This window comes from Ptychodera flava, chromosome 4, assembly GCF_041260155.1.
Source record: "Ptychodera flava strain L36383 chromosome 4, AS_Pfla_20210202, whole genome shotgun sequence".
Taxonomy (NCBI): Eukaryota; Metazoa; Hemichordata; class Enteropneusta; family Ptychoderidae; genus Ptychodera; species Ptychodera flava.
The window spans coordinates 42,697,677-42,710,630 of record NC_091931.1 but is presented as its reverse complement, the minus strand read 5'-3'; the positions used below and the strand labels follow the sequence as shown (position 1 = coordinate 42,710,630).

Here is a 12,954-nt window from a genome sequence, read left to right as displayed (position 1 = left end):
TGAGTCTTTGAGGCTAGCCCAAGGAAAAAAGGCAAAAGTTTTCTACACCCACTCATTACCACCTCAAGCTCAAGATAAATGAGCATGGCCGAAGGTAGGAAAGAGTCAAACAGATGTAGATGTACTACTTTCCTCATGGACTATCTAGGCAGATAACCAAAACATCCCAAATGACACTAAATAAATCTCCCAATGGGTTATGCTGACATTGGAAAAACCTAGCAAAAGCACAAAAGAAGAATGGTCTCCACATTAGGTTGACCTGGGGTCAACCCACATCATCAACCTTATAAGTCTGCTGGAGTCAATGCATTTCATAGTTTTTAGTTTTTGGTCTTGACTAATTTTGGGAAAATATTATGTTGATGCCTAATTGTTTGGCAGCTCCAGAGCTATTAAATACAGAATTATCTGGTCTCAACACTAGAGATGTGGAAGTTACAAAAAATAACTTGGAAAAAAGGAAGCAAAAAAGGAAAAAAGGAAGTATGTAAGTAGGAATTTATTTAACACTTTAATTATTAGTGTACACATTCTGATAACTCTATCATATATGAAAAGACAAGTTACCACCTCTTCAAAAGGCATGAGGCAGTGTGTCCATAAACAAAGCTTCCCTGATCCAAATGTCTTGATTAAAAATAATGCCTCTTTATTTTAGTCATCTTTTCAAGTTCACAGAATGCTACGTGCCAATTCAATGAAAACTGACACTTTCCAAATTGGGAAAGCAAAACAGCAGAATGATGATTTAGTAGTACTGTATTTTAAGTTATGATAGAATTCTACAAAACCCCCGGAAAACATCAAGTTATCGTTGATGACTAAGTTCAAATCAACTGTACTTGGTCATTGTACCAATAGTGTAGAAATGTATATCATCATTTTATGAAGACAAACTTAAAATTTGCTGCACCACTTGGTGTAGTTTACTTTCCCATACATGTGATGTGAGAAATCTCGTGTCAAACAATGTCTATTTCCACTTATAAAATTGTGAGTTTATTTGGTCAGTGTTGAATAAACAAGCTTGTGCCATCCACCATGTGGTGTCTAAAAGCAGTAAGCTTGACAGATGTACGGTGGGCAACAGTCAAAGCAAATCTACATCACAGAAGCTAATTTAAAAGCAAAGCTCGTTGCTATTGTTCCTACAATGTATGCAATCTCTTCAATCACGTTGCTTTTTGAGAGAGTTGATGAAAACAAAAATATATTATGTGAAAGTTTTGATATCAGATTTTGACCAAAATCTTCTGATAAAATATTCTCTATGATTCGACTTTTAATAATTCTTTAGTCATAAATGATTTGATAATGAACTTGAGTTGCCATAACTTAAAACACTGGCGCGTATTATACAGATGAGGTAGGACTTAGGGTTTGCTACATAATTGGTTTTATCAATGAACTTGAGGTGCATTGAAACAGCATTGCTGATTGGCTGAAAGGAATGTTGCAATTGATGAGTCAACTCCATCACACTGTCCTGTCACTCAACCAATGAGTATGCACAAAACCCTACTGGCTTACAGTTGGGATGTGGAATCTTGGATCATTTGGCTGCATCACGATCGATGGGGGGATTTTAGAAACGGATGAACAACCTGTTAAAGAAAAAAATAGCGTCAGTGACACTTTGCTCTCATTTGGTTAGATGTTAGTTAGTGTGAGTACGATATGGATTCTATGGGCCTTAGCTTGTAATATTCATAATGTCAAGTGCATTTTGATACACCATCCATCAAATACCAATGTGAAGAATGTAATGGTTGGTAACTGTTGCAATGGACACACACACAATACGATGCAGCCATGTACACCGAAATTAGTGATACAATCTACCATACTAGAGTGAAGAGTGTCCTCTTCTCATATTGTATTGCATGGAATTAATGTAAACAATATTTGGTAATTCATCAAAAAGAAAACATCTTATTTCTGGCTTGGAGGTCTCTGTAAAACATAGTATGTCTGAGCTACCCTGGTTACAATTCCAAATATCAGCTAAAAAGTGTTGTATGATATGAGGTCTACCTACAGTACTTGAACAAATTTAAGAGACAATCTGACCAGAAGTTATTGAGATTTCACAAAGCTTACACTTTTGCTGTGTCTTTGCATATTTTGGTAAATGATAACTCCATTGGAACAAATTACCATTTACATGCATGCATTTACACACCAAATAGCAAGGTGAAATATGTAGTGCTTTCTAAGTTTTTGAAATTGGACCAGGGAATTCAAGAATGAGATATTGGCATTTTTATGAACCAAAACCAGCAAAATTGTCCCCAAACTACAATATTGTAAGTGATGTCATGATTTGTTCAAAACTGATATAGAACATCCTTAAGACCCTTCATATCAAACTTCAAAGCAAATAGACAAGCAATGTCAGAGAAGATGATTTTTTGACCAATAAAGGTAATGCCCTAAAAATATAAATATGAACATTTCACCCCAATCTAAACTAAAGTCACCCATAGGCACATGCATATCAAGTTTCAAAGAAATCTGACACACTGTTTCAGAGAAAATGATTTTATTGAGAAAAATTTGCCCCAAAAATACCAATGTAAAAATTTCACTACAACTTGAACAAATCTGACTGATGTTACCCATAAAATCATGCATACGAAGTTTCAAAGCATTTGGACAAGTGGTCACAGAGTAAAAGCTTTTTTATCAAAAATGGGAAAAATTGTCCCAAAAATACAAATATGGAAATTTCACTAGAATTTGAAAAAACCTATCTAAGGTTATCTAAGGAACCTGCATACCAAGTGTCAACCAAATCTGGCTTATGGTTACAGAATTTTATCAATTTGTATGATTTTTGCCTTTTTGTACCTCTTTTGCATATTTTTAACAATAACACATTTATCTCCACCCCTGGGTGCACCTGTACACTAAATACTCATACCGTAAGTGGCGTGGATTTTCGGTTTTTGATGTGCATCTACCTACTTACCTACCAACCTTGCTACCTATGGATCTACCACTGACTGACGGACAGACAGACGGACAGACCAATGCCATCGACTTACCATACTAGCTCTCATTGATACATATACATATACCAAATGTGAGCTAAAATGATAACTAATGAAAGTTCATACATCTGTCAGCTGATCAAAATATTACGAAACAGGATAGATTTCTGTGATGAAAGTAGAATTCAAAGGCATTCTGTCTTCAGACAATGATAACCTACCTGTAAAAATCATGGCATTTTTTAGTTCATCTTTTAATATATCAAAAATCTGTCCAACACCCTCTTCACCCTGTCAATAGAAAATTTGTCAAGAAAATGGAATAAATGCTGGAAATGTTTTTATTTTCACATGCAAAATGAAACGATGAGGAAAGTTACTGAATGTACTCAATGCAGTACAAACAAGAAGACTACTGTAACATATAACAGGTGGTGCTATACTTGGTTTGAACATCATTGCAAGTACTCACACAGATGAACTATCAGCATTATTTCTGACTTGAGGTACATAACCAAATAATAAATGAACAATTATATGCGTTTCAAAGATAAACATATAATTACTATCCATTCGTTACATGAGAGATTTCCTTTGATTGCCATTTGCATCACCAGGTATTGAATGTGTACATATTGGAGTAAAGTCTTTTGTTGTTAGTCTCAGTCAAAACTCCACGATGTCTACACAAGCATATATATATATATATATATATATATATATATATATATATATATATATATATATATATATATTATATATATATATATATATATAAATATATATATATATATATCAGAAAAGCTGCACATTATCAATGCTGACAAATCTACACTGTTAAACAACGCTCTGAGTTGGTTTCAAAATGTCGCCACCAAAACAAATATTATTTATCGAATTTTAACACTACCTACAAATAGAATGGTTCGTCCAATCATATATGTAAGAGTGTCGAGCTAGTAATCCTTTCACTCTATCTGAGGATTGCAAGATGCATGAAACTTAAGTAATAGATTTCATTACTTTGTACTTGAAGTAATCTGTTTATTTATACTGCTCTGCTTCTGCATTGAGCACTGTAATTTCCCACGAGGACATCTGTATACTTCGATATATATATATTATATATATATAAATATATTCTCTTAATCTTGTAATGCAATTTTTATAGGTCTTGTAAGTTTGCTGTCTTTTGACAATACGTCATAAGGGGCTATTATATAATAAACATGGTGAGTTTTGCAGTTTGATCATGGGGTGTGACAACCACCACATACTTAGGCAATAAAGCACACCTAGCGATGGTATACCACGAGATTTTGACCAGTTCACGACATATATGCACGAGCGATAGCGAGTGCATATATGAAGTGAACTGGTCAAAATCGAATGGTATACTGTCGCAGGGTGTGATTTATTTATTGCTATTATATCATATCAGTAATTCTGGCGTGGAACGTCATATATGGATTTTTGCTCAAGCTGAAAGCTCGCGCGTGTACCAGCCGAGGTATCTCGCCAATATACTACGGTTTTTTTCGCGTCTCGACCAATCAGATCGCTGTATTTTCACCATCAATATACAGGTATGATATAATGTATATTATCTCTGTTGTGCATCATTTATTTCTCATTTGTAAAAGTTTATTATAGATTTGTACAATCTTAATACAAGTCATTGTAGATGACACAGTACCTACTTGTTAATGGGTACTTTGATTAAAAGTTCAATGCTAAGTGTCTTTATTCAATGTTAAAGCAATGTGAGCTCAACATCTGTACCAAGTTTCATGAAATTTGATGAACCATTTCTTGACATATAAGCTTAACTAAAACTTCGTTAAATATGCAAATCAGCAGTTAATTTACATGATAATAATACATATCTATGCACACCATTCAACTACCAAAAGATCAACATTTGTGCCATGTTTCATCAGATTTGATGCAGCATTTCTAGACATACCATACTAATTATGAAAGTTCATCAAATATGCAAATTAGCAATTAATTGACATGATACTGCTTAATATCTGCATACAGTATTACAGTAATGAGAGTACAACATCTGTACCACGTTTCATAAAAATACGTCGGTTTCGAGTTGTCAGAAAACGCACGAATATTTAACAACGGTCGCATGGGGGCGCTCGAGATTTTGCAAAAGTGAGGGCTAAAATTTTAGTCATGGAGGGAAGTCGCAACATAACGCGTGAAGACGTCCGCAAAATGAACATGAAAGAGTTACGAGAATTTTTAAAAGCAAGGAAGATTCCCCTTCCAAAGCTAAAAAGGCTGAGTTGGTAGAGCTTGCTGAGAAATCCATTGACCTTGGATTAGAAACTAATGTAAAACATGTGAAAGAGGCTCCCCACCATACTATCCAAATAGGTTTTTTTGTGTGTGTCGAGTTTGTGTTTGATTCGTTTTGAATATGTGTTCCTACATTCTTATCCGATTGTTTGTGTTAATAAAAATGTTTGTTTCGTTTCAGATATTTGTAGGGAAGTTTGGATTTGTGTGTACGGTAATGTTTTGTTCGTGTGGGGAAAGCTTATGGCGAGACGCAGCCGGGCCTATGGTGTGAAAAGTTGATAGAGTGGCCCTTTGATGCTTGCGATTCGAAACCCGAGCGTAGTTTCTCATCAGTCGCAGTGTAATTCTTTCCTTAGTTTGTGTTTGTGAAAATTTATTTTAATGCATTTTACTGATCTTGCTCTTCGAGTAGCGAGGCAAGTCCGTTTTACATGCGTTGGCAAGACGCCGACATCGAGACTGTTGCCGTTTCATTTAGTATTATAAGAATCATCGCCCTCGAATAAGGTCGAATAATGTCGCTCAAGCTTATGTTTTGGCGATGTGTCCGTCGAATTCAGCAGAAAATCACATGAAACGAGAGATTTTGAAGCAAATTAAGTACGAGGTATGAATTTTGAGAATGATAGGGAACGATCGGCGGTTACATGATAGATGAACTTGCTACTTTTCACAGTAAAATCAAACGTCGAAGACGACAAGGTGGCATAATCCCTATATATAGGAAATATACCGGTAGTCATTTGGTTTCCTGACATACTTTTCTCAGGCATATGTACACACGTCTATGGGGCGCATAGTCTGAGAGCGGAATAGATCACAAACATGTTGAAACTGTTAGGTACCCAGCTAAGTTCACGTCGTATCATCCTATCCATTTCGATCTCAGGCGTTTCTTAACATCGGGGAACGGTGGAAGGTCATGCTATTCATCCATTGGTATTTGTCGAGTTTGCCGGCTTTGCAGTAAAAGTTTGGCATAGTCAAACGCTTACGGTGACAACAGAGCAGATGAAAGTAGACTAAACTTAGGTTACGAATACGGAGTCTGTGTTATCGCAATGTACGCAGACCAGAGTCCAGAAAGTAGCCTCACTTCCGGTCAAAGGAAGAGCGCCCCTTGTGGCTAAAGCTTAAAATCCTTGAATTACCGCCATGGTCTTATGGTAACTCGAAACCGACGTATTTGATATAGTATTTCTGGTCATAGCCCTCTTAAGTCTTATTAGGAAAGTTCATTAAATATGCAAATTAGCAATTAATTTGAATATCACTGCTTAGTGTCTTTGTACACTATTTTGAGACTGTGTGCGAAAGATCTGTACCAAGTTTCATAAAATTTGCTGCAGTATTTCTAGACATATCACCCTAATTATAAAAATTCATCAAATATGCAAATTAGCAATTAATTGATGCAATACTAACATATCTCATTGTGTGCTATCAGAGCTCTGTGTGACGAAAATCTTTACAAAGTTTCATCAAATTTAGTGCAGTCGCGTGCTCTTTTTCATACAGTCATTGTCATTGACATAGTCCCCGCTTTTTTAATAAAATGGCCGTCACACGGCCGTATTGGCCAAGTTTGAATGAAATTACTCCAGGCATCTCTGAGATATCTGCATGAACAGACGGACGCACGGACAGAAGCACGGACATGATCAAACCTATAAGTCCCCACGGAGACGGTAACAACATTGTAATTCAAAGCTACATTTGACAAGAAGAACACACGAGAGACTGAAAGATCCACTGCTCACGGGCGCTCTCTAGGGGAGTGTAGAGAGCGCTCTCTAGTGACGGATCTTTCAGTCTACACAACAGTACTGATAGCTACTCATGGGATCAAAGTGCTGACGTAACGATGTTTCATTTTAATACTCCTCTATTGAAGTCTGTGTACAGCAAACACTCTCACCTGATAACTGAGCCCATACAAGACAGGACGACCTAAAAACACACATTTTGCACCTAGCGCCAGAGCTTTCAGGACATCACTACCAGTTCTAACACCGCTGTCAAGGTAGACATCAATCTGATCTCCTACAGCAGCATGAACTGCTGGCAGCATTTCAATCTGAGAATGAATTCACAAAATCATCATATCAAAAACATTGTGCTCTGCACTCTGAGTTTAAAGGGTAGGTATATCCAAGTTCATCATAGGTAATTATTAAACCAGTGAGTAAATTAGCTGTATCATTGGTGTAAATACTGACCACCTAATATGTACGTGGGTCCATACTCTCAAAGTGGCCTAAAATTCACAGACTTTTACTGCAATTTTCAAGGGCTTTGATATCACAAAACAATTTAAGAGACATCGTTTTTATGATACCATGTATCATTGTTATACATCATTTAACAAATTGCTTTCTGAATATTGAGAGTGGTTTATAATGTTCCAGGATTTTTCAAGACTCAATTTCATTTTCAAAGAATTTCCAAGGACTTTCAAGGAGCGTACAAACCCTGCATCTAATAAATCAAAAGTGATTGAAGCAAGAGTGTTTCATCTTTGTAAACATATAATGAGTTGTCAGCTACAAGGAAATTGAACATACTGGTGCTGGAACGCCATCCATCTGTCTTCCACCATGATTTGAAACAATAACGCCACGCACACCATGTGACACAGCTGTGATGGCATCCTCTGGATTCAAAACACCTTTGATAATAACTGGTAAACTAGTTTTTGAAATAATATCATCTACATCACGCCAACCAATGTTCTTTTTTGTCATCTGATAACAAAAATAAACAAAAATTTGTTTGTATCAAAAACAGTCACAAATTAAGAAAGTGATTTTTTGAGGATATGACAATATCCCTTGCAAAATAAATGCAAAAAACACACAACATTTATTATTAGGCCGTTTACAGCAAATACTGTTAACGAAACCATGAAACCTGGGAATGGCTAAAAAACAGAGAAATAAGATGATGTGTTTCTCGAAATAGCCCTTCACAACATGCTTTTCAAACACCGGAAAGCAGGCACCAACATCGACCAGAAATCTTTTACAAAGTCCATGAAAAATTGACACAAAACCAAAAGTTCGGATAATCGATTTAAATGCCTAAAACAAACTAATCATTGACAGATTACTGTTAACATAACGAGCACTAGCCATCCTCAAACTATGCCCTAAAATAAAAATCCGTATAAGCGTCCAGAAACTCCGGTCGATGCTTGGTTATGTTAATTATAATATGACACCACACACTGGATCGCTCACTATAGAGTCAGTCAATAGTGGCTAACTCTCTCAATAACGAATCTGGCTTCTCCTCTTCGAGGACGAAGATGACTTTATCACACAACCAAGTGGAGGGATACAAAACAAGAGAGGACTGATGAAGGAACCCCATTTTTGGTTCCGAAACACCGTTAAGACGAATCACTCCATCAACAAACCGGTTTACGGGCAACCAGATCACATGACTAGGGTCAAAGCACTATCGATTCACCGGTGTCTCGCCATGTATTCCACACAAAATAACTGCAATGATCCTTTTATTCACCATATCGTAATATTAAACAAACTTGGTAGAGCCGATGTGGGAAGTTGCCCTCATTTTCCTTTATATTATTATTATTATTTATTATTTCAGACAATGACCATGTCCATATATATATAAATGGTTACAGGATTGGGAGAAAAGAATGATACAAAAAAGGTGACATCGAGAAATATTAATTTACGGGTTAGACCATTGAATGACATCAGTTTTACAGGACTTCCAAGCACTCACTTTCACTCTCAATGATTTTCAAGGACTTTCTGGGAGCGTACAGACCCTGTCTACACAGACAGCTTACTAACAGCTCATGGCAATGTGTCACGAGTACTTGCTATCATTACCATGGAAAACGCAGAATGAAAGCTACAGCTTAGCCAGATCCTTGCTTGAAATGACTTTCTTGTGTAAGATCATCCTTAATTTGAAATTACCATTTTGGTGACTTTGATTGACTGGAAAAATGGGAAAATATGCAAATATACATGCTTAACTTCAGCTTATGGAAATGTTGAGAATTTACACATTGAACTCTATTAACCCTTTGAACCCGGCTCAGTGTCTATATAGCTTGACTACCAGTAGCCAGGCCAGACCTTCCAACATTACGGGGCACAAACCATCACAAGCAACAGAATTAAAACAGGACAACTTACCTCCGTGACTTTATTGATAGGTTTGTGATTAAAATTGGCACATCTAGCATTCCTGGAGGCATCTGTAAATTTGTGGGGTCCAACGCTTCTGTGTCCCAAACCTCGTCCATCGACCGTGACAACTATAGCTTGGAAACCTGCGTTTTCTGCTCTTGATATTATAGGTTGATGTGCATTATCTTCCAAAGGGGTTATCTGTAGCCAGTTGATACCAGATGTTGCACACTTTGACACGTCTTCTACGGTTATAGCACCCATCATGGGTACAATATTGATTACTTGTGCATCTGCAGCGGCTATAGAAAAGAACAAACTCAAGATTTCATGATCTCTGATGAGAACATTCTTTGAATCGTTCAACAACTTTTCAATTATGAAAGTGACTCTATAGAAACAGAAACATCAATGGTTCTACTCCAGAATAAAAAGGATTCATCTTGTTTTTCCAAAGACTCGGTACTTCCAAGAGCAATGTGTGATGGTTGTATAAACAAACACACTTGTACGAGTGCATATGAGAATACACATATATTTTATACGTGTTTGTGCATGTGGTTGTGTTTGTACTGCGGTCCATTTGAATTCCAGGTTACACCCATTCTTGAAAGCCAGGCTTGTCAACCAATGCTACATGCAGCAATTTACCATATAAGTTGGACAAGTCAATACCTACTGCAATGAGACAATCATTTGAACTACAAGAATTATATATGGTCATCATATTGAATACAACATAGCGACGGATGACAGTGGGAAAAGCCTGCAGTTGCCGACATACCTTGTGCAATGCATCGGTCTCCATCAGGCCAAAGAAAACTGCGCATGGCTGTTGGAGCAATTCCTATGGGAAGATCGACTACTCTGTCTAGGATTCGAGTTCGGAGGTCCACATGGAGAATTGGATGCAAGATTCGCGTCATCAAACATATCCTGAGAGACAGAGAGAGAAAACGGGGAGACAGTAAGAGAGGGTGATGGAGGAGGAGAGGGGAAGGATTGGGATGGAGGGAACATGCATGCTAAGCATTATCATAGACTTGAAAACTTCCCAAGATGATCAAAGATGTAAGAATGTCCTATGCACGCTGACCTAAAATATCCCAATAAAGATGGACCATACCTGGATTTAAGCAAGCTCTGTAGTTGCTGCAGTTCCGTAGACCACAACATTCCTCGGCAGTTTGTGTTGTGGGAAAAGGTGGGGCCCAACCACCCAAAATGGCTTGGGAAAATTGTGGGCTATGGAACTGCAGTGAGTTCTGTAGCAGCATCCTTCTCAATGTTATAATAAATTAATTCATATCAGCATAACTCATGGATGCTTTATCCCAGTGGCCGTGCACTACTCGACTTTAGCCTTAACTTCTACATCGTATACATCTACTTTCCATCAAAGTGGGTGATTTCCCAATCTAACCCCATACACAAGTGAGTGCCTAGCTGAATTGGACGGTCACACACTGGCAGACGATATGAACTGCCAGTGAATAGAGAATTGCTTTTCCTTACCTGTTAAATGCATCGGTGTTTCTTGGAATTGTGGAGTGACAGCCAGCACCGCCACTATAGTAATCAAGTACGCCTTCCGGTATTGTCTCTCTGGCATACTTTTCATAGTCAGACAGAAATCTCATTTTCCGTCTGCGAGTAGGATAAAACACACGTTTCATACATTCATTACGATTTTATGGGAATAATTTTGTAAATGAAGAAGATGGAGGGCTCAATTAATACTGAAAAACGTCTACGTGAACCGGAAAAGACAAACCAAACTTACTTCCAATTCATCCATCCGTACCTGCTTTCCTTGGGTTTGAAGAAATACGATGAAAGTTTGTAAACAACGACAGCTACCACCAATGTGAGGAGCACACTGCTGGTGCCATCTGAAAAGGTGTCTTGCTGCCCTGCATCTGTCATAGCGTAGATTTTGATCGGTGGATGAATCTAGTTTCCAAAATAACTGTCAAGCATACTGCACTTAACTGGCAAGATAAACTTAAACAAATTTGTGCAAAACTGAACAAGGACTTGTGGATTGGAAGGTAGACAGCATGCAGCGCAGTGGTATACTGACTGGACTGGTAGGCAGGTTGTAAGGGTGAAAGGTTATCCAAAGTTTTGGCACGACGCCCTCACAGGTTACCTTATGCAGTATACAGAACTGACATGAACTGTGGCATCATAGGGGTGGACCATTCGATAATAGGGGGGACTATTATGTCTGGAAGACTTTTGAATCAAAAATTTCCCAGCAGATATGAGCAAAGAAACTTCAGCCACAGATGGTAAACGTTCACAAGTGGAAAGACTACAAGGAACCTTTAAACACCAGGTATATTGATAATTTCATTATCATTTTGACCCCATACAATAGGATTGGCAAATAGGTTGATCAACTAGGTTGCAGACAGACTGTGATCATTTCATAATTTTGAATAGTTTTGTGTATTTAAGCATTAAACCACACCAAGCGAGTACATATACCACAAAATTTTGACCAGTTCACAACATATGTGCATGAGCAATAGCCGCCAATGTTATATGGCGTGCATTCATGGTTAAAATCAAGAGGCATGCCTGCTCTTGAGGTGGTTTATTGTTGTTATAGCAAAATGTTATATTGACATTCTGGTGTGAAATGTCAAAAGGAAACTTTCCTCTAGCTGAAAGCTCGTGCCTGTTCCTACTGTGCTACATGGTCATTTTTACGTCTATGAGATTGCAGTATTTGCGGCATAACTGCACTGGTATGATATAGTATATATCATACCAGTATATTGATGGTGCAAATACAGCGATCTGATTGGTTGAGACGCGAAAAGAACCGCGGTATATGGTGAAATACCACGGCTGGCATACACGCGAGCTCTCAGCTTGAGTAAAAATCCGTTTATGACGTTCCTCGCCAGAATTTTGATATTATGATATAATAGCAAAAAAGCACACCCTGCGATGGTATACTACACGATCTTGACCAGTTCACTTCATATATGCACTAGCTATCACTCGTGCATATATGTCATGAACTGGTCAAAAATCTCGTGGTATACCATCTCTGGGTGCGCTTCATAGCTTAATTATAACCTTGTGAAGTGGAAATAATAGTGAAATTTGTGACACCATACCCCGAATTATTACTGATGCTGTGGCCCGAGATATTTTCTACATCTACAAAGTCACTGGCATGTCCAACTTTAAACTGTAAAGTAATAGCAACTGTGTACCTTACCGGACTCAAACTTTGCACTCCATCATCATGTACGGTACTCAGCTTCACTCATACATTACATCATGCAAAGTTTGCTGTCATCCATTATGGGCCAGCAAGGGATGCACTATTAAATTTTGAATGCTCTTTTTTTAGTATGGGTTCATTGAATTTTCCATTGAGGGTAATAATTGTCTCCGGATAACAAATTCTCATATGGCTGTTATGATTATACATTTTGGAGTTATTATCC

General features: G+C 37.6%; 1 protein-coding gene across 2 annotated transcripts; it reads right to left on the bottom strand.

Moving 5' to 3' along the window:
* Positions 1–485: 485 nt before the first annotated feature.
* On the bottom strand, positions 486–11,603 carry LOC139131829 (2-Hydroxyacid oxidase 2-like). 2 transcript variants are annotated; one of them, XM_070698110.1, is made up of 8 exons: positions 11,268–11,603; positions 11,000–11,131; positions 10,269–10,420; positions 9,491–9,786; positions 7,877–8,056; positions 7,231–7,389; positions 3,218–3,287; positions 486–1,607 (listed from the first exon to the last, which is right to left on the bottom strand). In XM_070698110.1, exons 1-8 carry the CDS (start codon positions 11,408–11,410, stop codon positions 1,522–1,524), a joined length of 1,218 nt encoding a protein of 405 aa, XP_070554211.1. In that variant the 5' UTR covers positions 11,411–11,603; the 3' UTR covers positions 486–1,521. The 2 variants fall into 2 exon arrangements, with proteins under 2 accessions (XP_070554211.1, XP_070554212.1); XM_070698111.1 differs by having other exon boundaries at positions 11,289–11,603.
* Positions 11,604–12,954: the final 1,351 nt, after the last annotated feature.